The sequence below is a fragment of the Nanorana parkeri genome, unplaced genomic scaffold, assembly GCF_000935625.1.
Source record: "Nanorana parkeri isolate BGI_ZX_2015 unplaced genomic scaffold, ASM93562v1 scaffold335, whole genome shotgun sequence".
NCBI classification, from domain to species: Eukaryota; Metazoa; Chordata; class Amphibia; order Anura; family Dicroglossidae; genus Nanorana; species Nanorana parkeri.
Genome location: NW_017306603.1, coordinates 762,049 through 783,701, shown reverse-complemented (window position 1 = coordinate 783,701; position 21,653 = coordinate 762,049). Strand labels below are relative to the sequence as shown.

General features: G+C 43.3%; 1 protein-coding gene across 1 annotated transcript in view; it reads right to left on the bottom strand.

Annotated features, from left to right (window-relative positions):
* FRMD6 (FERM domain containing 6) overlaps positions 1-21,653 on the bottom strand; it is a 72,061-nt gene that overhangs the window by 23,442 nt on the left and 26,966 nt on the right. Inside the window, exons 2-5 of the mRNA XM_018558374.1 lie at positions 11,895-12,137; positions 10,866-10,956; positions 4,430-4,509; positions 117-193 (exon numbers count right to left, since the gene is read on the bottom strand). Coding sequence (XP_018413876.1) covers positions 117-193; positions 4,430-4,509; positions 10,866-10,956; positions 11,895-11,993 — 347 coding nt within the window. The 5' untranslated portion in view covers positions 11,994-12,137. The remainder of the gene's footprint in view (positions 1-116; positions 194-4,429; positions 4,510-10,865; positions 10,957-11,894; positions 12,138-21,653) is intronic.

The window sequence follows — 21,653 nt, the reverse complement described above, 5'->3', positions numbered from 1 at the left end:
CGCGGGTCTCGCGGGCGCCGGGGGGGGGGGGGGGGCGTCAGTTTATCAGAGAAAATGGAGTTACACTTTAAACACTCTGGATGGAGCCATTACAACAAACCTGCCGATGTTCTTACCTTATAAGTCTGCCATTTTCAACATAATATTGCACTCGAAAATGGACGATCATTGGAGGACCGAACTGGTCAATTCCCTAAAAATAAAAACAAGAGAGACTCATTTGCTATTTACAGTCAATCTCCAGATTTCCAAGAAGCCATTTTAACATACATCAATGAAATGTTTATTTTTATATATGCGGCATTATACCGCTTCCTTAATGGTTGAACAGGATGTTGAAGTATCTATGACATCCCATGAGAAATGTTCCAACAGTTGTATGGGTTGAACATTGCAAAGGGATCGTTCACACTCATTTCTGGTTTAAAGCTCCACTTTAAAATATTTGGATAGAGCAGGGAAGGGACCTCTGTCAAGATTTATTATGTGGTCTGTGTCCCCGCTGATATTCCCACACTTCCTGTTCCAAAAGAGACTTGTTACCAGGACAGGAAGTGATCAGGAATCTCTCCACCGGGGACACAGATTGCAACAAAAAACACTTGTTTTTTTGTGTAGATAAATAGCCAAAAGGTTCAGACCAGGGGTGAGCAACTCCGGCCCCTCAGCTGTTGTGGGACAACAAGTCCCATGAGGCATTGCAAGACTGACTGTTACAGGCATGACTCCCGGAAGCAAAGGCATGTTGGGATTAGTAGTTAAAGCACAGCTGGAGGGTCGGAGTTGCCCACCCCTGGATTAGAGCCTCTGACAATTATTACCGGCTTCTTGTCTCAGTGGCATCCACACCCCTTATTTCTTATCCTGCTGTCACAGGGACAGGAAGTGAAGTATAATCTCCCCAATGGGGTCACGTACAGCAACTAGAACTTGACAGTCACAACAGTATTTAGTTTTCCCAAGTCTATCCTAAACCCACACATGAAAAACAAACATTGGAATGGAGTTGGATAAATGAGAAGAGCAATTTATACATTTCAAACTCTTCATATCTGGAAAAACAAGGGCAGGACCGGCCTTCCCTAACCTCCTCCTTGGCTGTATAATACACTTTTGCTGAACTGTGGGGGGTGCAGTTTAAAGAAAAATATAGGGGCTTCCACTGCCAACCTCCTTCTGAAAATGTTACTTGCCTGGCTTCCATACTGAGTCAGGTCAGGAAAATCAATGTAAAGTTGCAAATCGTTATCTGTATCCTTGTTTGGAAACAGTGACCACCGGCCAGCTAATGAAAGCGTCCCCAGATGACCATTTACCCCGAAGCCGCTCCTCTTCCCTGGCTATGCAGCTGCCCGCCCTTGCCGACGTCACCCAGTACAATGCAGGGCCAGCTGTCCTGCACTGTGTGCTTTAGCTTTACAGAATGGAAGAGGATCGGCATGACAGGCAACTAGTATATGCAGAATGCGAGGTGAGCTATGGTAGGCTCCATGTTGCTCTTGGGCAGGTGTAAATTTAAAGTGTGCTTGGTCAACACAGGGTACTTTAACTTGTCCCACCTCACCAGCATAAACTTGCCTTTGTTTTACTCCCAGCCACTCTGTTCTCTGAACAACTGGTGTAAGCTATGAGTTGCTGGAGTTGTAGCTTACACAGAGCTATGGCATCCCTGTGTGACAGCACTGATTGGCCCAGAGGTCAATCAGTGCTCCTTCATACCTGGAAGGCATTGCCTTCCGTCCCAGATCCTGTTGGGGGAACAGTGGAAAGGTAAATATCTACTGCTGGGGATGAGGATGCTATGAATGAATGGGTTTGCTTTAGGGTTGAATAAGGAAATGGAAAACTATATCCTGACGCAGGAAGTAAAATGGTGATCACATCAACCAGAAGCAATTTTTTTCTATATAGATGGAGTCTTGTGGGCGGAGTCATAATGGGGATTAAATGTCCTGGCCATAGTTCCTAGCTCTGTTCCCACCAACCCTAAAGTCTCACACCTCCTACAGCGCAATGGGTATTACCTCTCCTCCAGGTGTAGAAGCTTGGAACCCCACAGCAGAGGGCCCCCACCATACCCAACAGACGCCTCCCCACTGTAGCCAACAGACAGCATCCGAGTGTCCGCAGCATCCCCAAGAGGACTGAGCCTTTAAGTAATATTTTACACTTCGAGTATCTTAAGAACAGCGGAGGCTAAAAACCATGAAGGCCCTCCATGGACAGACAGTGCCAACTGCGTGGCCTCATATTCAAGCTTGTGTAACAAGTCAGTAATTCCTGCATGTTTCAAAGCCAACAGCTGATCGCAATCCCTCCACGAGGATCCCACCCTTGTAACATGCTCCGGCGACCCGTGACAGTTGTTGGGGAATGGAACCGTTGCTTTGAGAAACATAGGATGACCTCAGGCTTCAAGCGCGCGGCACTCAACATTGTGCGGCCCCAGGATTAAATGACCTACAAATGTCTAAGTTATACGCGACGCGCGAATCGCACAGCCAAAGCTAGATCGCATGTATTCAGCTGTGGGCTCAACAGCATTGCTGAAATGTAAAATTACGATATGGAGGAGGCACAGTGTGAAGCCGGAATCACTAGGGGGAGCAGTTCCCCAGAACCCTGTAATTCAGTTCATAAAACAACAAACCTTCTGGCAAACAGATCAACTGCTAAAAGTAGAATTCTGGCTTTTATTGGCAGCAGCACCTTCTCCATTCCTGTTAATAAGGTGACTCGGTAGATCTGCTCATGATAAAATCAGTAAATAAAAAATGGAATCCATTGAACACATTGCCTCTAAAGTATAAAATGATTGGATACTGCCACGAGGATGAATATATATAATATATATGATGTTTTTAAAACATAAGAAAGCATTTTAAACAGGTGGCAAGCAGGTGGTGTTCCTTGTCCCATATGGCAGCTGTGCTAAAGATGGACTTGAATGGGGCACGCAATGGACAACAACCCCCTCCCTCTGCTAGCAGGGATGAGGAGTGTAGTGCTAAAAAGGGGTTCTAAAAAGGATGCATTGATAAGTCAGGTATGATCTTTTTGTTTTAATGATTACTATCTGATAACATCCACATCCAAAACAACCAATTAAATAAAATGGCGAAGCAGCAATTCAGCGTCATTTTCTTGCACATTCAAACCCTGAAGAAGCAGGGTTTGGTAATCCCCAAAATGTGTTGGCCATCAGTTTATTTTAAAGACAATAATTTGCACCTAGTCACCTCATTGGTTTATCCCTTCTTTTACAACTAACCTAGTCACCTCATTGGTTTATCCCTTCTTCTACAACTAACCTAGTCACCTCATTGGTTTATCCCTTCTTATACAACTAACCTAGTCACCTCATTGGTTTATCCCTTCTTATACAACTAACCTAGTCACCTCATTGGTTTAGCCCTTCTACAACTAACCTAGTCACCTCATTGGTTTATCCCTTCTTCTACAACTAACCTAGTCACGTCATTGGTTTATCCCTTCTTCTACAACTGACCTAGTCACCTCATTGGTTTATCCCTTCTTCTACAACTAACAGGGTCATTCACAAAAGGGTGAAGAGTTTGGAGAAGGTGGGAGAAGTGAATAATCTTGGACAACATAGCCGATATGGAAAAATTCTCCAATTCAGCTCAGTTTCCAGGTCGGCTATGTTGTCCTAGATTGTTCACTTCTCCGGCCTTCTCTAAACTCTTTACCCTTTTGTGAGTAACCCTGTAAAAGTCCAGCTCCAATACTCACCTCCACTCCATGCTGTCCCCTAAAGGCTCCCCATGCTCCCTGAATCAGTGATAGTCTTCTTCTGAGTGGACTGTTGCCCTGCATCATGCAGCCTCTTTCCTGTGAGCCCAGGTTGTCATGGACCCACCCCTGGGAGGTGCAGCATCAACCTGGGCTCACATTTTTCAGGACAGAGCAAGGTTCACATATCTTTGCTGTTCAGGAGGAAGTAACGCCGATCTGAGAGCCGCAGTGTATGGGGTTACAGAAGGGTAATTCCAAGAAATTAAAGTAGAACTGAAGCCAAAGCTGTTCTTCAGTTTCGGATAGAATAAGGGTGGGAGGGTTATAACCCCGTCAACTTTTTTTGTTTTTTTTGTGTACCATTGGGAAAAATTTCCCTTTACTTCCTGTCCCATAGCCACAACAGGAAGTGAGAGGAGATCCCTCCAAAGGGAGGGAAATGCCTGGTGGTCATCAGAACTAGTGTCCCCATTGGAAGACTTCCCACCTATTTCTGTTCTGGTGACAACCCAAAATTTATGATTTGCATTCACTTTCAGTTCTTTCAGAATTCACATGGGATCTGCCTATCGAACAGAAGAGGTTTCTTTTCGATCGTTTTCAGCAGCGAAATTCCTCATCAAACCGCAGCCAAGAAATGTGCAGAGCAAACGTGTTGGGTCATGTGACTTACCCTGCTGACCTCCTTCTTCCACTCCTTGGGGCAGTACTTGTACAGCTTCTGAGAAGGTTCCATGTACACATGTTCGTTGCCTGTAGAAAATACACAGAGGAAGGACAATTAGACTAAAGAGACCTCATAACTGAACACTGGAGACAATTCGGAACGACCCTTGAAGTGGGGCTCCCCAATGCAGGGGTAAAAATGCTCATTTTTGTTTAGGAGCCTAAACCTAGACGGCTCCCTGAAGCCTCTCTCCCCACTCCAGTAATGGAATGTCCCTCGGTGTCCTCACATCTAATATGCTGTATTGGATATGATTACACACGGCACCTTAGATCACTGGACCACTGGAGTCAAGGGGGAGACAGGCTGCAGGACGTGATGACACACGGGTCCTTAGACCACTGGGGTGAAGGGGGATACAGGCTGCAGGATGTGATGACACATGGGACCTTAGACCACTGGACCACTGGAGTGAAGAGGAAAACAGGCTGCAGGATGTAAAGACACACAGAACCTTATATCACTGGACTATTGGAGTGAAGGGGGAGACAGGCTGCAGGACGTGATGACACACAGGACCTTAGACCACTGGACCATTGGAGTGAAGGGGAGACAGGCTGCAGGGACTGGCCTAACAGCCAGCCGGCTGCGAGGTTCAAATGATTATAACTGTTATTTTTGCTCCTAGATGAAAAATGAGCACTTAACCCCACTGAGTAGGCTAAGATCATTTACAGCCAAATAGCAGATTAAAGCCAACTCGATAGAATGGTTTAATATTGTTTCATCAGAACAAAAAAACAGCAGGCACCACCATGCGAAGGAGAGTCCAAATTAGTTTTTATTGGTAAGAGTAAAACCATGAAAGTGCCCGTACATTTCGGGGGGCAAACAGACCCCCTTCATCAGGGTTCCAGTGTAATTCAAAATGGGAATCCCCTGGGGTATGGACTCCGATAGTAACTGCCTCACATTAACATTGTTAAATGGCAGCCGTAATGTGATAGGGGAACAACAGGGTGGATGTTCGAGCTGAAGTGACTTTACTCCTCTGTCCTGCCAATTGTTCATCTCAACTATGAAGAGCTATGTCCACTTCTCATCAGGCATGCTTTCCACTGTGTCAGATGCGTTTAGTCCCCTGCCACGCGCTGTGGATCCTTAACCTGACCCCTACAATGCTACAGGTAATTGTAATGATGTAGGGGTCAACGGAGGGAACCACATACACTCCTGGGAATGTTAAATACGAAGATTCTTCATAGCTTTTTAAAAGAATGAAAACCTAAGGATCCAAGGAACGGGTGTCTGACATTCTTCATTGGCCTTCACCATTTTAATGCACGTTGCAAGACTACTGATCCTACATTGAACATGATCACATAAGAGTGTGACCACCAGCTGGGGTGCCAAAGAGAAGTAGCTTGGGGGGACTGGCCGCTGGGCATGAGAAACCTGCTGAAGCAAAGAATAAGTTAAGCACCTAGACTTTTAACAAGCATTTAACCCTTGCAATGTGGAGGGGGCTGCAAATTTTTTTTTTTTTTTCATCCCAGAGTTTGGTTTTAAATTCTGCAAATACCAACGTTTACCTCTTGCTATTAATTAGACACAAAAGGGACTCTTATAAATATTGTGCTGTCGTTTGACTGAACATCACGCTTTTGCTACGCTGGCTTGTTTACTTAAGCAATTTGTTTCTCTCTGTAAATTAAGAAGAAAGAGCTCTGTGCTCTGGATGTCAATTCTGTTAGAAGGAATTTGCAGGCACAGGAATGCAAGTCCTGGAGGACACTACCATCAAGGCTGCTCCAGCTGTCTCCATTCCTCACACTGAGCTCAACGTGTTACATCAACACTGCCATTCAGAGGATGAACTGGAGGAAAGTGAAAACTTTCTACTTTCAAAACGATGGCCCGGAATGGGCTTTAGGGTACAAGAGTCATGAAAAGCCCACAAGAGACACTTTCAACGTGTATCAGAACCACCAAATTCTTCTGAATCGACAAAAAGCAGATAAATTATGCAAACTGATGAACAGTGAATTGTCAGGATTAATTACTTGATTCCATCTCTAAGTGATCACATCTAAAAATTGCCCAAAGATCTCATGCAGCCCAATTTGGGCATAATTTGCTAAATCAGGCAACCGTTGTGTAAAAAATATGGGCAAATTAAAAGTAAGCTTATATTGGGCAAACTAACAGGTTCAATTTAGTGTTCTGTCTTTTACACCCTCTTCACTTCCTCCAATCCACTGACATAACATTTTAAGGTCCTATTAAAGATTACACAGTTACCCCCATATGACAGCAAATGTGGCTGGCAATGGTTGGTAGGCCAGGGCAGGTAAGTCAATTACAGCAGATCAGGAGAGAGAGAGAGAGAGAGAGTGAGAGAGTAGTGTGCATCAGCAAGTACGGGTTCACTTTTTAAAAAAGCCATCAAACCTAGTATTGAAATTTAAAAAAAAAAAAGTTTTAACCCAAGTCTAGAAGGCCAAAATACATAAAGAGGTGAAATAGAAAATTTCTTACAATTTTAAGCCACGATAAGCAATGGAAAAAAATGCTACATTTGCTACACTGATCATGATTTAATTATTCTGCAGGAAATAAAATTAAATAAAATTAAAAAATTGTCACAACTTTGTAATGTACAAATTGGTGTCCATAGTGTTGGCGCTACAAAATGTGTCAGCTCTTCTGTTGAGAAGTGAAAGTCAATGGGAAACATTATATTCTGCATATCGGTAAAGTGATCTGCTAAGAGGATCCCCTGAAGCCATTGCCAGTTCACCATGATAATCCACATCCAATAAACTTCTGCCCTCCAAAAAACTTTAAAATTACTTCTAAAAAGCTGTTAAAATTCAAAAGGAATTCATTTAGGTCCACCATTTGTTTCTTCAAAATGTTCTTGCAAGGTTTAAAAAGAAATCACATTGACTGCTTCTACCCACATAGTGAACTGGCAAAAGGGATACTTCAGATCCCTTAAGAGTTCATTAAAAGCCCCCCTACAGAAACATAATATTAATTTAATAATTTTAAATTTTTTTACTTAAACTATTTTAATTTCACTCAAAATGTGGCTGTTGTTTCCACCAAAAATGTGAACCGGTAAAGAGATCCTTAGTACTCATCTACCAGTTCACTAAAGAGCCAACGTTTCTAGTAACAAAGAGCAGTATAGCTACATACCCCTGTTATAAAGATTATAAAATGTGTCCCTGCTGGATTCTAGGGTAGGATTCCCCATCATGTCACTCGGTGATATAGCGGTTATCCATAGGCAATTTTGAGGTTACAAGTTGGGGAAATTATTTGGGCTAATAACATTATCCATCCATGTTATCTGTCATTGGTGATCGATTTTCTCTAACTCAAATGATGCCATATTGATTGTGGTTCATTGAATATCCACGTAATATTAATTGAATAAAAAAACAGTTTAAAGTGTATGTCCAGGCAGAACCCAAATGTACCCCCATCTTCCCCCTAGAGCAGGGGCAGGCAAACTACAGCCCTCTAGCTGTGGTTAATCTACAAATTCCATCATGCATCTGCCTCTGGAAGTCATGCCTGAAGCGGTAAGAGTCTTGCAATGCCTAATGGGATTTGTAATTGCACCACAGGAAGGCCAGAGTTTGCCTACCTCTGCTCTAGAACATGTCTCAGCATTTCTTTTTTACCTTATTCCTGCAGTAAGAAACAGCTTTTATCACTCTCTGTGACATCATTACCAGGCTCCAACATTTTTTGAAGGGACAGCTGCTGGGGGGTCAGTTCCTGCTGATTTAAGCATGCTCCCCCGGAACCCATTCCCTACACAGTGTCGGAGTAGGCTCTTTGAAGTCAAGCCAGCAACGTTTTGCTTGTAAAGAGATCAATGTATGTATGTGGATTGGGACAGAGGAGGGTGGGGAAAAGACGTTTGTAGTCCAGCAGCCTCTCACCTTATGAAGCAAGTCAACAAAAATTTACGGCCCGATCACGGTGAGAGAAAAGACAGGAGGAAATGTTTCCTTCTTTCTGGAGCAGACTCAATAAAAGACTTATGTGCTGGCAGTTATTGGGGTATTGCGATCATTGAAATTCACATTTTATACTTTCATTGTCCAGTACACCCCAATGATTGCCATCACTCATGCCCAGATGAAGAGGTAGTTGTGAGCCCCGAAAACGCATTGGCTAAATCCTCTGATCTGTTACCATAATTAAACTTTTACTGGGCTTGATAAAAACCTATGGAGCTCTCATCCTTTTACAAAGTATTTTGACCACACCAGGGACCCTTAGGGATACCCCCATTGACAGACGTACGTAGTTATTATTGGGTCCAGTGTGCCACCAACACACCTTTTGAAATGAGCGTGTTGTGACATGCCAGAATTTTAAATCATGTCGACTTGTAAAGTTACTAAAAAGTGCCCTTTGAATAAAGCAAAAATAGCACAAAATACACCTTCTCCCTTCTCACAAACAAAAAAAAAGATTTGAACTTGACAGCCCAGCATGACTGGAAAGGCAGCTCAGTGACTTGTTCATCGATAAGGACAGGGTCACATAAGACACCAAACATGTCCAGGCTGGTGATAATTGTCCTGCGTGCTGAGAGAGAACAGATAAATACGCTCGTAATTAACTCCGGGGACGCCTTAGACAGGGTAATGGTACCTTTTCTATCAATCTTCCCCTGCTCACATTTTATTGGAGAGGCGAAAGACAAGGTTCTTATAAAAATAGAACTGTCATTTTTTTCCCCCTTCAGCCTTGACTTCACAAAGATTGCACTTCGGGTAAAGAAAAAGTCTGATGATCATTAAGAAGTGTGGAATCAGGTCATATGGAGCCTGGTGTATAAACCTGTCAGATGAAATCATCATCTCAGACAAGTCAGATTCAAATCTGCACTTAATAATGACAGCTGAAGAATGACGAGATGGAAAGGGATTGGTAGGTGCAACTTGTCTGAGATTACAATTACCTCCAACAGTGTTGTACATCAGGCCTTTAAACTGCTCATCATTGATACAATTTGATTGTACAATCTTCTTATGAGAGCTTTGTAGTGCAAGGGCCTGCTTGATTAAATACACATTGAGTGGATTTTGGGTAAAATGAGAGGAGATTGTACTAAAATTGTAAAATTAAATGGTAATGTATATGGTCAAATTAAGAGATCCTCCTAAGTGATCATGCACCAAGGAAATAAAGGTGCCACATTTTTATCACTTGGTTTCTTCAAGGGAGGGACACTTATTATGAACTTTCAGGAGGAGGACATGATCGAATACTGCAATAAATCTTATAAATGGAGTCTGCCAGAGATATACAGTAAGGTGGAGGCCACAGGTGCTCCTGCAAAACTGAAATATTAGTTTTGGACAGAATTGGTTTTGACCTACTTTCTTTCCAATAGAAGGTAAGTATGTCTAAACCTCTATTGGAAAGTATGTCTGACCCCAAAAATGTTTATTTTCATGTTGGATAAAGTCAGGAACAAGTAAAATTCCTGTCATCAGTGTCGAATTTGGGGGGTTTCCTCTTCTAGAGATGCAACAGGAAGTGAGAAGAAATCCCCTCTCATACAGTTGCCACCAGAACAAGTGTCTCCAATAGAAGATCTCCCTTCCAATCTCTGTTCTGTTGATTCTTTTGAAAGAATCTAAGGTGGAAGCGACACACCTTGATATTCAAGTCCAGATACACGTATATCCCAAAAGGTAGATGTTTTACAAAGCCAACATGTTTTGGGGGCTGTAGCTCTGCCCCTTCATCATGTTGTATTCTAGCCTTAATGAAGGGGGTGAATGCATTGGCTTTGTAAACCATCTATCTTTGGAATAAACTTGTATCTGCACTTGAATATGGTGGTGTGGCTTCAATCCCAGATTCATTCATCCCTATCCCAACCCAAGGCGATTGTGGAAATGCCTTTAGTATGTAGTAGCTGCCAGCCTTATTATTTATAGCTACATTACCTCCATAATTTTGCATAAGAACTACAATATAATAAAGATAAAAACCTTAGGGTTCCGGTACCACTAATATACTTCCTCAAGAACCTCAACATTTTGGACTTTCACTCACTTTTTAATACCAATGACAACAGTCAGCAGGACAGAGAGGGTGAATCCCGTCAGCTGACACAAAGACAGAAATGAAATCCTGACAGGTGTTCTAACCCTTCCACAATCTATCCAAAACTTTACTCCTTCCACAAAAAAGCTTGCTTTTAGATACACTTTATTTTTCAGTGCTGAAGCCAATACCCATTAAAGTGTATGTCTGTAATCTACACCACCACGAAACAATTTTAAAAAAACCAATGGAACAGATTGCAGTTGCATTAGAAGAGCAATTTGTTTTTGCTGGTTCAGAACTGCTTCGCCGAGATATGATAAGGAAGAAGAATGGACACAAACCGGTAACTTACTTTGAATAACGCTGAGTCCAAAGAGATGGCAATCTTTCAACCGGAGGAGGTCACACACTTGGACCAGCAACTCTTGGCAAAGTGCTTTAACCTTCAAGAAAAAAACCCAAACCAAATATTAGGAAGCTGTTATAGCTTTATAACGGAGGAAATAAATGTACACACAGTGGATGCAACCATGAAACATTGTATGTACTTGAATTGCTTGTGGTTAATGCAAAATGTTTAAAGAAGACAATGGTCTCAAAGTATATCTAAAATGTATATCAAAGTAGATCTACAAATGTAATATATTGCAGCTTATTGGGTGCTTGGCAGCTGCATCAGTTTTCTTATTCCAGGTTAAAACTAGGGATGCACAGATACCAGTTTTTTGGTATCGAGTAGGAGTACCGATATTCTGTTTTCGGTACGCGCCGATACTGAATACCGGAAATCCCATTAGAGAAGCCGTGTAATGACTCGTTGCCCAGCTTCCTGATTAGCCGGGAAGCCACCAGGTGACAAGGAGTAGGCTTTCTGACCAATCAGGAAACGGGGGGCGGGTGATGACTCGCCGCTCAGCCTCCTGACCGACCAATCAGGAAGCCGGGTGGCTACTCATTACCTGCCCCCCGGCTTCCTGATGGGCCAGCGGGCTCCTTGCTCTCTCGTCACCAAGTGACTAGGGAGCATGGAGCAGGCTTCCCGGCCAATCAGAAAGCCAGGGGGAAGAGTCATTATGACAAAAAAAAAGTCATTATGCCCGGCGACAAAAAAAAATGTGACAGGAGTTCTAGCCTTCCCCTATGCTACTTAAGAAAAGCATTTTTATTTTTGTTGCTGTTGGAGAGATCTCCTCACTTCCTGTCTGGTAAAACATTAGCAGCACAGGAAGTCAGAGTAACTCTCTCTAATAAGCCCCAGATAGCAGTAAAGACCCAACAGGGGCTCTAACTATCCAAAACTAAGAAAAACATTGTTTGCATTTAGTTTGATGTTTGAAGGAATACTTTGGGAATGGAAGCTCATTGATAAGCAGATACTCACACTGATGATGATACTCAAAGTGTCATCGTTTGGAAGGAAGACACAAATGCTCCGCCGGTCCTGCATGGCTCTGTTGTTCTGGAAGGCGAGCTTGCTCATCGTTTTTCTGTCTTCTATGTAGGGGAGGGGGGTCAGTCCGCTGCTCCGAGCTCCATGAACTTGCCGGCGCTCTCCCACCGCTCAGAAGGCGTCATGATCTTTAATGAACGGGAGGAAGGTTCCTCACCAGTCAGTGAATCATCGCTGTAAATAGATGGAGAGTAGACATTGATCATTTATAAATGTCTGAGAACACTACACACATTGATACACAGTCAAGCAATTTATTAAGTCCCTTCCCGGCAACTGCAGTCCCTAAGTGATAGCTTATACATTGATTCTCATATAGATTACACAGTAGACACAAAACACAATATTTATGGTTTCCTACCTTAAGTTTCGGCTAATCAGGAAATGTCAAAGATCCTGAATTATTTATGGGAGGCTAAACAGCCTAAATGGAATTACACTGGTCATCTACAGGGCGTAAAAATAACTTCCAGTGTGGTTTAAAGGGCCAGCAACTTAATGTCCATCAGTCCCACTACTACAGTTCACACAAAATTTGACATCGCAGCTATGGGTGGGGACCCTGCTGGGCAAGCGCTGCTGGTTTGTAACATTTATAGTACAATCAATGTTACATTAGCTCACATTGATCATATTAAAAGCATGTTCAATTGATGTTTATTCGATTTACTTGTCCAAGATCACCTTTGTCCCCACAAGCTGGTGTGTTACTCTATATGGCCAGAAGTTTGTGGATACCTGACCATCATACCTTTATGAGCTTGAGCTGTTCGACAACCCTTAATAAAACAATGGCCATTAATAATGAGTTGGTCCTCCCCTTTGCAGCTATAACAGACCCTGCTCTTCTGGACTGGCTTTCTACATTATTATGTAGTGCGTCTGTGGGGAATTTGTGCCCATTGAGCAAAAAAGCATGTGTGAGGTCAGGTACTGATGTTAGACAAGGAGGCCTGGCTCAAAATCTATTTGATCCCAACAGTGTTTAATAAGGTCAAGGCTCTTTGAGGACCACTCAAGTTCCTCCGCACCAAACTCAATAAACCATGTCTTTATGGAGTTAGCTATGTGCACCTGAACCCAATAATTCTCTATTCGGATCACATACCCCTCCAACTTAGTGAGAAATTATGATTGGATTTATTCTTGCTGCTCGTGTTCCACCAATCAACTGCTTTTGATGGCCAGCTCTGTGGCAGCTAGAGTGAGTGAGGGGGCATTTAGCCTTTCATGGCTCACAAGATCTTGTCTTGGAAATGGAAATGGGGAACATAAGCAGTACATTGCTTTCCCCTCATGATGGATCATCTTGTGGAAAGAGTTTTCTACCAGCAAGCAAAAGTTGCCAAACCCATTTAAACAGTAGATAGAATTTCTCACCAACCATGAAAACCAGCTTCTTGGTTACCAGTGGCCATTGGTGCTCAACTTAGACCTGTAATACTGGCTACAGACTTTGGAGGAACTGCAGGCAGAATCTGTGTCAACTCCCAAGGTACAAAGTCAACTTTGCAGAGATGACAAGTTGTGAATGAAAAAGAAAGGAGGATATAGGTGAGGTGAAGCAGATGAGGCGCCCAGCTTGAGCTTATAGGACAGGGGAACTATAGTAGATAGGACAGCAGCATTATGGAGGGTCCAGGTGTGGGATTGTCACCTGATCGCGATATGCATATTCGAGCTGCTTGGTCTTTACAATTCCTTACAGAATATGTGAGCATACTAGCAGACCTATAGACTCCTGCAAGGTTAATTGAAACTTTTCGAAAGGTTGGCTTAAAAAATGAAAAACAAAAACAAACCTATTATGTTAATGTACATAAATGCCAACTATTTATCCATAGAGGTCTGTGTACCAGGGGCTAACACCAGAGAGCATGTAACAGGACCTATTGTGTTTTTATGTAAGCTGTGATTGAGGAAAACACACATTTAAATGGGCACCGAGGATAGGAGCTTGGCACTGCTGACCTACAAAGCTTTTCAGGATTACTCAGTAGGGTGACTCAATGAAGATCGCAACCAGTCAGCAATAATTTTCTTCCCTAAAGTGACCGCAGTAATCTATAATCTGGTTGCTAGAGGTGACTGCGGTTTACTCATATTCATCGCACTGCCCTATTGCATGAACCCATCAGGCTCTGCTTCCTCACAGGTTAGTCATTTAAAATGAATGATTCACTTGTCTCCCAGACAGGATATCCTAATACTCATGTTTAAAAATCACGCAGGCCATCAAGTCACCGATATTCCGTATCCGGGCCAGTCTACTTTACAGACAGATGGTCCCGGAATTCTCTCCAAAATAAACTGGTCAACTTTCTCTGTTTCCAGTAAAAGTCCCCTAATTTGAGGATTTTGCAAAGGAACAATCCCTGCGTTTTCAGCCCCAAATCAGATATGTCCTAAAATCCATGTGTTCCATCCAATTTGTATCTGATTCTTTTCAGTCTGAATCCTGACAGTTCTAAAGCATCATATTCTCCAGGAAAGTTGAGGCAGAACTCAGAAATAAGATAGAAATGAACAGCTCTTTAAAAGTACAAAACCAAATTTTGCTGCAATATTCAGCCCAATGCAGATTTTTTTTTTCTGCCATGTCTTAAGTCTGGTGGTCAGCATCATTCAACTCTCTTACTCTGAGCCCAGGTCATCAGGAGCCCACCCCCAGTCTGTGAAGGGCCAATGAAAGGAGAAGCAGCACAGTAATCAGCTCATCTGTGTCACTCTGCTCTCTTGCTATCAGCATGCTTCTTTTCAGTCCATGAACGGATTGGCCCCATGTCCTCCTTCCTCTCACACACCAGCCCTGCTGTACAGGGAATGCAAAAAGGTTAAAGTCAGGTACTTGCTTCTTGCATTTAAAACTCAAATTTGATAGGATACAATGTAGAGTAACTAAATTAAGGATACAATCTATTTGGTATAGCAACCAAATAATTAATCAGCAGATCGTTGGAGCAGAGAACACTGCGCTTCATCAGTTGGTTAATATACCGTATACATTGTATTCTCAATCTAGTCCATGTACATTGTTTCATATCCTTAAGCCCTGATTGAAGAGTACTAGCCCCCAAAACATGTTCGCTTTCCTGTAGTACCCTTCACCTGATTTTCGATTGACTATTGACTGGTGGTATGGTGCTTCAGTATTAGAGTAATTTAGAGTTTTATATCGATCGGTAAGACCTTTCTTCACTTCCTGTTTCGGCAAATGTTGGCAGCAGGACAGGAATTGAGGGTGATTATCTTTAACGGAGCCCTGGACCTGACAGGGTCATTTTTAATGATTTATCTCAAGGTGTAAATATTGCTGTATTGATTCTTTGTTTAAATAAAAGTGGAGTTTTTCTTTAAAGCAGAACTCTAGGGAAAGTTTTTGCATTGCAAGTGCTACATGCTCGTTTTTGTCTAGGATCAAAAGTAAGTAACCTCATCCTCGGAGCCTGCTTGCTCTTAGACCGGTCCCTGGAGCCTCTCTCTCCCTCCACTACAGCGTCCGTATGTCCCCTGGCATCCTCACATCCTATACACTGAAGGCAATTTATCAAAACTGGAGCAGACAAAATCTGGAGCAGCTGTGCACGGCAATCAATCAGCTTCTCTCTTTCATTTCCAAGTTCTAACTGAACAAACTGAAGAGAGAAGCTGATTGGTTGTCATGCACAGCTGCTCCAGATATTATCTGCTCCAGTTTTGATAAATTCCCCCCACGGTGTATAGAACATGATGGCTCCGCTGCAGCAGAGGGGTAGCGAGGCAGAAAGAACCGGTCTAAGAGCAAGGCGGCTCCGAGGATCAAGTGAGTATAACTATAGACAAAAACAAATACTTAACCCTTGCGCCTTTGGGGGGGTAGCCCCACTGCAAGGGTTGAGAAAAACTTTCCCCGGACCACTGCTTTAAAGGAAATTATCTTCCGATAACTTTATTTGCACTTGCACAGACCTGCACTTGAGGTGAGCGTAGGGGGGCGTACGGCCATATAGTTCCATAGAGAAGGACAGGGACTGTGTACTAATCACGCAGCACGAAGCTGTAGGTGCGGGCCGATTACAGTGTGAATGACGGCTAAAGGGCAATTTTTTTTATTATTTGGCGAGGTCTCACACACAATAAGCACCCGATATCACAAACAATATCCTCCAACACCTACAAGTACCCCTCGCATAGGAATAAACATGAACGACTGTACAGCAATTGTTTCAGAATATCTCCAGCAGCCGGATTGTATACGCATGGCCGGTCACGATCTACTGTCTGAAGATACCTTTGCAGCCGCATGTGAGCTCACCAAGAGTTTATTGCCAAGAATGTCTACATGGAACAATAGCCATGGAAAATATAGAAGCACAGCACCCCTCTTGCCTGCTACCTTTTATAATAAAATCACAGCATAACATAGCACTCTTTATCTTTTTTTTATTATTATGTATAATTATATTTTATAGTCTTCTGGAAAAAAAAAGCGCCACTTGGGCAGCGATTTCATGTGAAAACATGGCTTGAAAATGACTGTTTTATGAACAGTGCAGTCAGCCCAGTTCGTGAAACACAAGCGGCCGTAACATCTGCTCCACACACAAAGGACCAAAATAATCATTCACATACATCGTTAGCAGGATTTGACTAATTGACTGCTAGACTAGTTATTCGCTTACAAATCTTTCCACGGATTGCACAGATGCCAACATTGCAAAATAGATTCCAGGGACAACACGCTTCTCGTATATCGAGTGTGTAATGACTAATGCAGAAAATTGTGAATCGCTATATACTCAGCTATGTGATGATTTTTAGTACTTCAAAGTGCAGCTAAAGCCAATTTTTTTCTTTTTAGTTTTGTATGGAGTGGAGAGGGATTAGAACACTTGTCAGGTTTATATTGCGGTCTGTGTACCCGTTATGGAGATTCACCTCCTCTATTTATCCTGGTGACCGTTATCATTGAGCATGAAAGAAAATCCCAAATTCTGGGTTATCACCAGAACAGGAATAGATGGGAAATCTTCCAATGGGGACCCTAGTTTTAGAGACCCTGTGGCCACCATTATTTTCCCGCCCTTTGGAGGGGTTTCCTCTCACTTCCTGCAATTTATGAAGCCCAAAACATGTTTGGATTCCAAAAAAATCTAGGGATACATCTACGGGTGTATCTTCTTGTGCTGTTCCTGGAAATCAGAGACAGAAAGCAGCTAAGGCTTTGGGGTTTTGCCTTAAACTGGGCGATAAGGCTTTGGGGTTTTGCCTTAATTGGGGCCTGCTAGAGCAGCTAAGGCTTTGGGGTTTTGCTTTACATGGGGCCTGCTAGAGCAGCTAAGGCTTTGGGGTTTTGCCTTACATGGGGCCTGCTAGAGCAGCTAAGGCTTTGGGGTTTTGCCTTAAACGGGGCCTGTTAGAGCAGCTAAGGTCTTAGGGCGTTGCCTTAAATGGGCCCTGCTAGAGGAGCTAAGGCTTTGGGGCTTTGCCTTAAACTGGGGCCTGCTATACAATCACAGGCAGCTTTTTTGAAATCTGGAAAGAAAATTAATTGAATGTTTGTATAATAGCTTTCCCAAAGAGATGACTGATGTCCAAAGCAACCAATTACACATCATTTGCTAACCTATAATGCCAAAGTGTATGTAAGCTAGCAGGTTGACATGGGCAACATTCTGCATATACTTCTACATGTCCACAGAGCTAACACATTAAAACCAAGTGACCTTCCTTTTGCAAGGCAGTCCTTCCTTTAAAGAAAAAAAAAAAAAAAAAATGGTCCCATGCTCCCCATGTCCCATCAACATTTTCTATCGCAGGCAGCGTGAAAATGGCCTTCCCATTTTGTCCTGCCATGGGAAAGTGTCCTCTCAAGTTTCACGGAAAAAGAAGAGTCAGGCAGAGTTCAAAGATATCACCAGTCACTTAGATATGGTCATTGAATGAGGAACTCCTAGGTACAGAGTCATGGAAGCAATTGTTATTAACTCACATTTTTTCCCTGCTCCACTTGCCAGCTTTGCATGAAGTTACTCTTTCATAAACACCCTACAGGCAATATATACATCCGGTACATCTTCAAATGTCATTAAATCATTTTTATTTAATGGAGTGGCTCAGGCAAAGCATCAGGGTCATTTACTGGCTTGACCACACAATGCTTATCTTCACCTCCCCCGCCACACCAATCACCCACTGGAATAAAATGAAGATCTGAGTGTGCTCCAAGCTGACCTGGTTGGAGCTTACGCATGTCCTAGGAACCTCATGTGACAGTACTGAAGCATGGCGATTGGTCCCTTAGGCACCCATTGCTGCATCCTGCAAAGAAATAGAGAGTCACAAGCTCCATCATAAGTGAAGGTAGTGGGTATTTCAATTTCTCTCCAGTGGGTGAATGGCATGCGAGTATGGCACTGCTGGATAAATCCCAGGACCCAAGTAACCAATGATCCTTACAATTTACAGCTGGCGCCTAACATTTGAGGGTTTCCTCTAGTTGTCAATGGAGCTGGCTTCTAAATTCCATATTAATTTGTCCACCCCTGGAGCATAGAAAGCAGGATTACAGGGTTGTGCAATTAGATGATGCGATTTCACTGCAACCTCCATCACAAATTCATTTTAGCTGTTAATGTTAGGTGGAGGAGCAGAATGAATGCTAATAGGTGTTAGGGATAGGATACTTGGATGGGTGCGTTGGAGCTTATAGTGAAATTTGCTTTCTTTCAGACATTGAAAGAACCACAAATGAATGTATTGAAAAACAGAAACTGTACTGAGATTGGCAAGATTTGGAAATAACGAAAGGCAAGAAGGATGAATGTGGTGCAGCGCACACAGCCCCCAGATACAGCCACGTCTTGCGGACTCCTGCCAGCCCCGACTCGTCACGGTAATCGTGTCTAATACTGCTCATTCTTTCTGCCCCCATAAACCTCAACCCCTGGTTTCCCACACAAGTGGAACATCTGCTGGGACACACCCGGCCTCCAATGATTCTATGGCTGCAGTCTTTACCGCCACTGCCAGAATGAGCAGCCAGGGAGCGACCAGCCCACATTACATAACAACATTTTCCATTTCTTTGGTCCTGAAACCCGCCTTTCTGAATATTAAGAGATCATTTTATTTTTGCTGACATCTGCCCATCTTCTGACCTAATTTAAGGCTGGTGACACGGCAGTGGCCAACAGGAATGCAAAATACAGAGCAGTGGCGTCCAAGGGCTGCCTGAGAATATATAGTGCTACCAAATGGCCTACTCATGAGGGTAATAGAGGAGCTATAATACTGAACTTTTCTGGACAAATTGCTGTTCCATGTCTTTGGTGGTGACCACATTTGAACGTGTAGGCATTTAGTCATGAGATCTTAGCTGCATCAGAAGTCAGACAACTCTGAAGGGGGCCCCGAGAAGCTTTTTCTCCAGGAATGGCATTTTAGCCTATTACTCTTCCATCTTAATATAGCTTTATGTTGAACACTGGGCAACCAGCGAAATACTTCAATGTTGTTTCGGTTTATTTTTGGTAGTAGGGAAGGGCTAAAACCCCTTTCAGTTTGGCTTTTTTTTTTGCTGTCTCTGTCCCATCAGGAAAGGTTCCAATCACTTCCTGTCCCAGAGATGCAACAGGAAGTAAGAGCAAATGCCTATTAAAATAAGGGAAATCCCCTCTCGTAGACAGTTGTCAGCAGAACAGGTATTTCCATTGGAAGATTTACCCACAACTGTAAAATTCTGGATTTCCCCATCACTTTCTGTGTTGGTCACCATGACAAATAAAGCAGAACCTACCTAGCGGGGGTCAGACAGCAACAAAAAAACTTGACAGGTTCTAATCTCTCTCCTACTATATTCAAAAACACAAAAAATGTTGTCTATATCAAAAGCTTTAAAAAGGAGAACTATGAGGTAAGTGATTTTCACTCATCCTCATAGTTCGAGCCGACGTGTGACAATTAAATGGTCACACGCCAACTCAATAGATCTGGAAGTGAACACATGCCGTTGCTCGCTCACTTCTGGATCATGTCCCTGCAGAGAGCCGTGACTGTCAATCACGGCTCTCTGCAGGGATTCCCCCCTCCCCTCTCTGATCCTCCAGCGTTGACTGGGGGAACGGACGTAGAGGGGTGGGTACAGCTGGCTCTGCCTCTGGATTGGCAGAGCCAGCTGTCACTCACGCAGCTGAGTGGATCTCGACAGTAATGTTGGGATCCATCCCGGCTGCGGCAGTCTAAGTATAACGCTCGCTGTAGCTCGCTGTATACTGAGCTTTGGGTCACGGGAGGACGCTAGTATATGTCCTCCCGTGACCCTTAGGAGACCTATGGGGAAAAACACTTACCCCATAGTTCTCCTTTAAGGGTTTTATCTTTTAAAGGGGTTGTCATTCTGTTCAGTCATTTGACTTGCAGAGTCTCACCACACGGCACCCAAGAAGCTAAAAGCACTCAGTGACCCAGAAAGCTAATTTAGCTTTACACCTTCCTGGGTCATCCTTCACTTGACTGGGTCAGTGATAGCCATTCTTTGTCCAATAAGCAAGCTGGGGACATTATCCTGGAGATGACCCTGGTAAATGGGGGAAATCACAAGACTGGCTACTCAGAAATACACCATAGGGCACATTGTGGGGGGGACACACATTTGACACTCCCTAAAGTGCTGAATGCTGAAAGACACCAATGGCGGATGCAGCAATAGAAGAGAGGGGAGGTAGGGGACAGGGGCCGCCGGAAAGTAAAATGGCTCTTTTCTTGCAGGGATTGTTGGGATTTATAGAGACAGGGTCTCTTTACCTGCCTGGTGTTGTGCTTTAGCATGCAAGTATAAGCACACTTTGAGCATCCTTACTGCTAATGTATATATATATTTTGATATTATACTGTACTTGACATATACTCTATTTATAAAACTCATTTATTATAAGCCTCTGTCACCAACCTAATCTCAGAAAAGTGTAGAAGTATTTCGACTTCCCTCCTACGTTTCCTAAGCTGACATTTTTTATTTTTTGCAGCACTGGAACTAATCAGATGTTCTTCGTGTTACGTTCAGCGAATATCGGTCACAAAAAGCTCCTCTTCTGCCGACTGTAGTATGAAGACATGTCAGATTTAGCGAGTAAGCGTGAAAAGCGCTCTCATCTGTGGTGCGTCAGGCAGAATGTTCCCGGGGAAAAAGTGCTAGAGCAAGGAATTTACTGCACAAAGACATCATTCTCGCTGGAGCGCTGCGATATTTAAATCAGAACGCTTCTGTTTAACGGTCTGCTCCAAATAGATCAAGTCAGACAGAGCTGTTCAAATCCTCCTCGCGTTTAGCCGTAAAAGACACAATTTAATGTACTTAAATATTCATTTTTGGTACATTTTAAAACTGACAGTATACTGTAGAAGTATCTGAATCGGTCTCTACTGTATTCCACAGTGCCGACACCGGCGGGCAGAGAAGGGTCCTAGCACACCGACGCTCAGAGAAGAACCCTAGCACACCGACGCTCAGAGAAGAGCCCTAGCACACCGACGCTCAGAGAAGAGCCCTAGCACACAGACGCTCAGAGAAGAGCCCTAGCACACAGACGCTCAGAGAAGAGCCCTAGCACACAGACGCTCAGAGAAGAGCCCTAGCACACAGACGCTCAGAGAAGAGCCCTAGCACACAGACGCTCAGAGAAGAGCCCTAGCACACAGACGCTCAGAGAA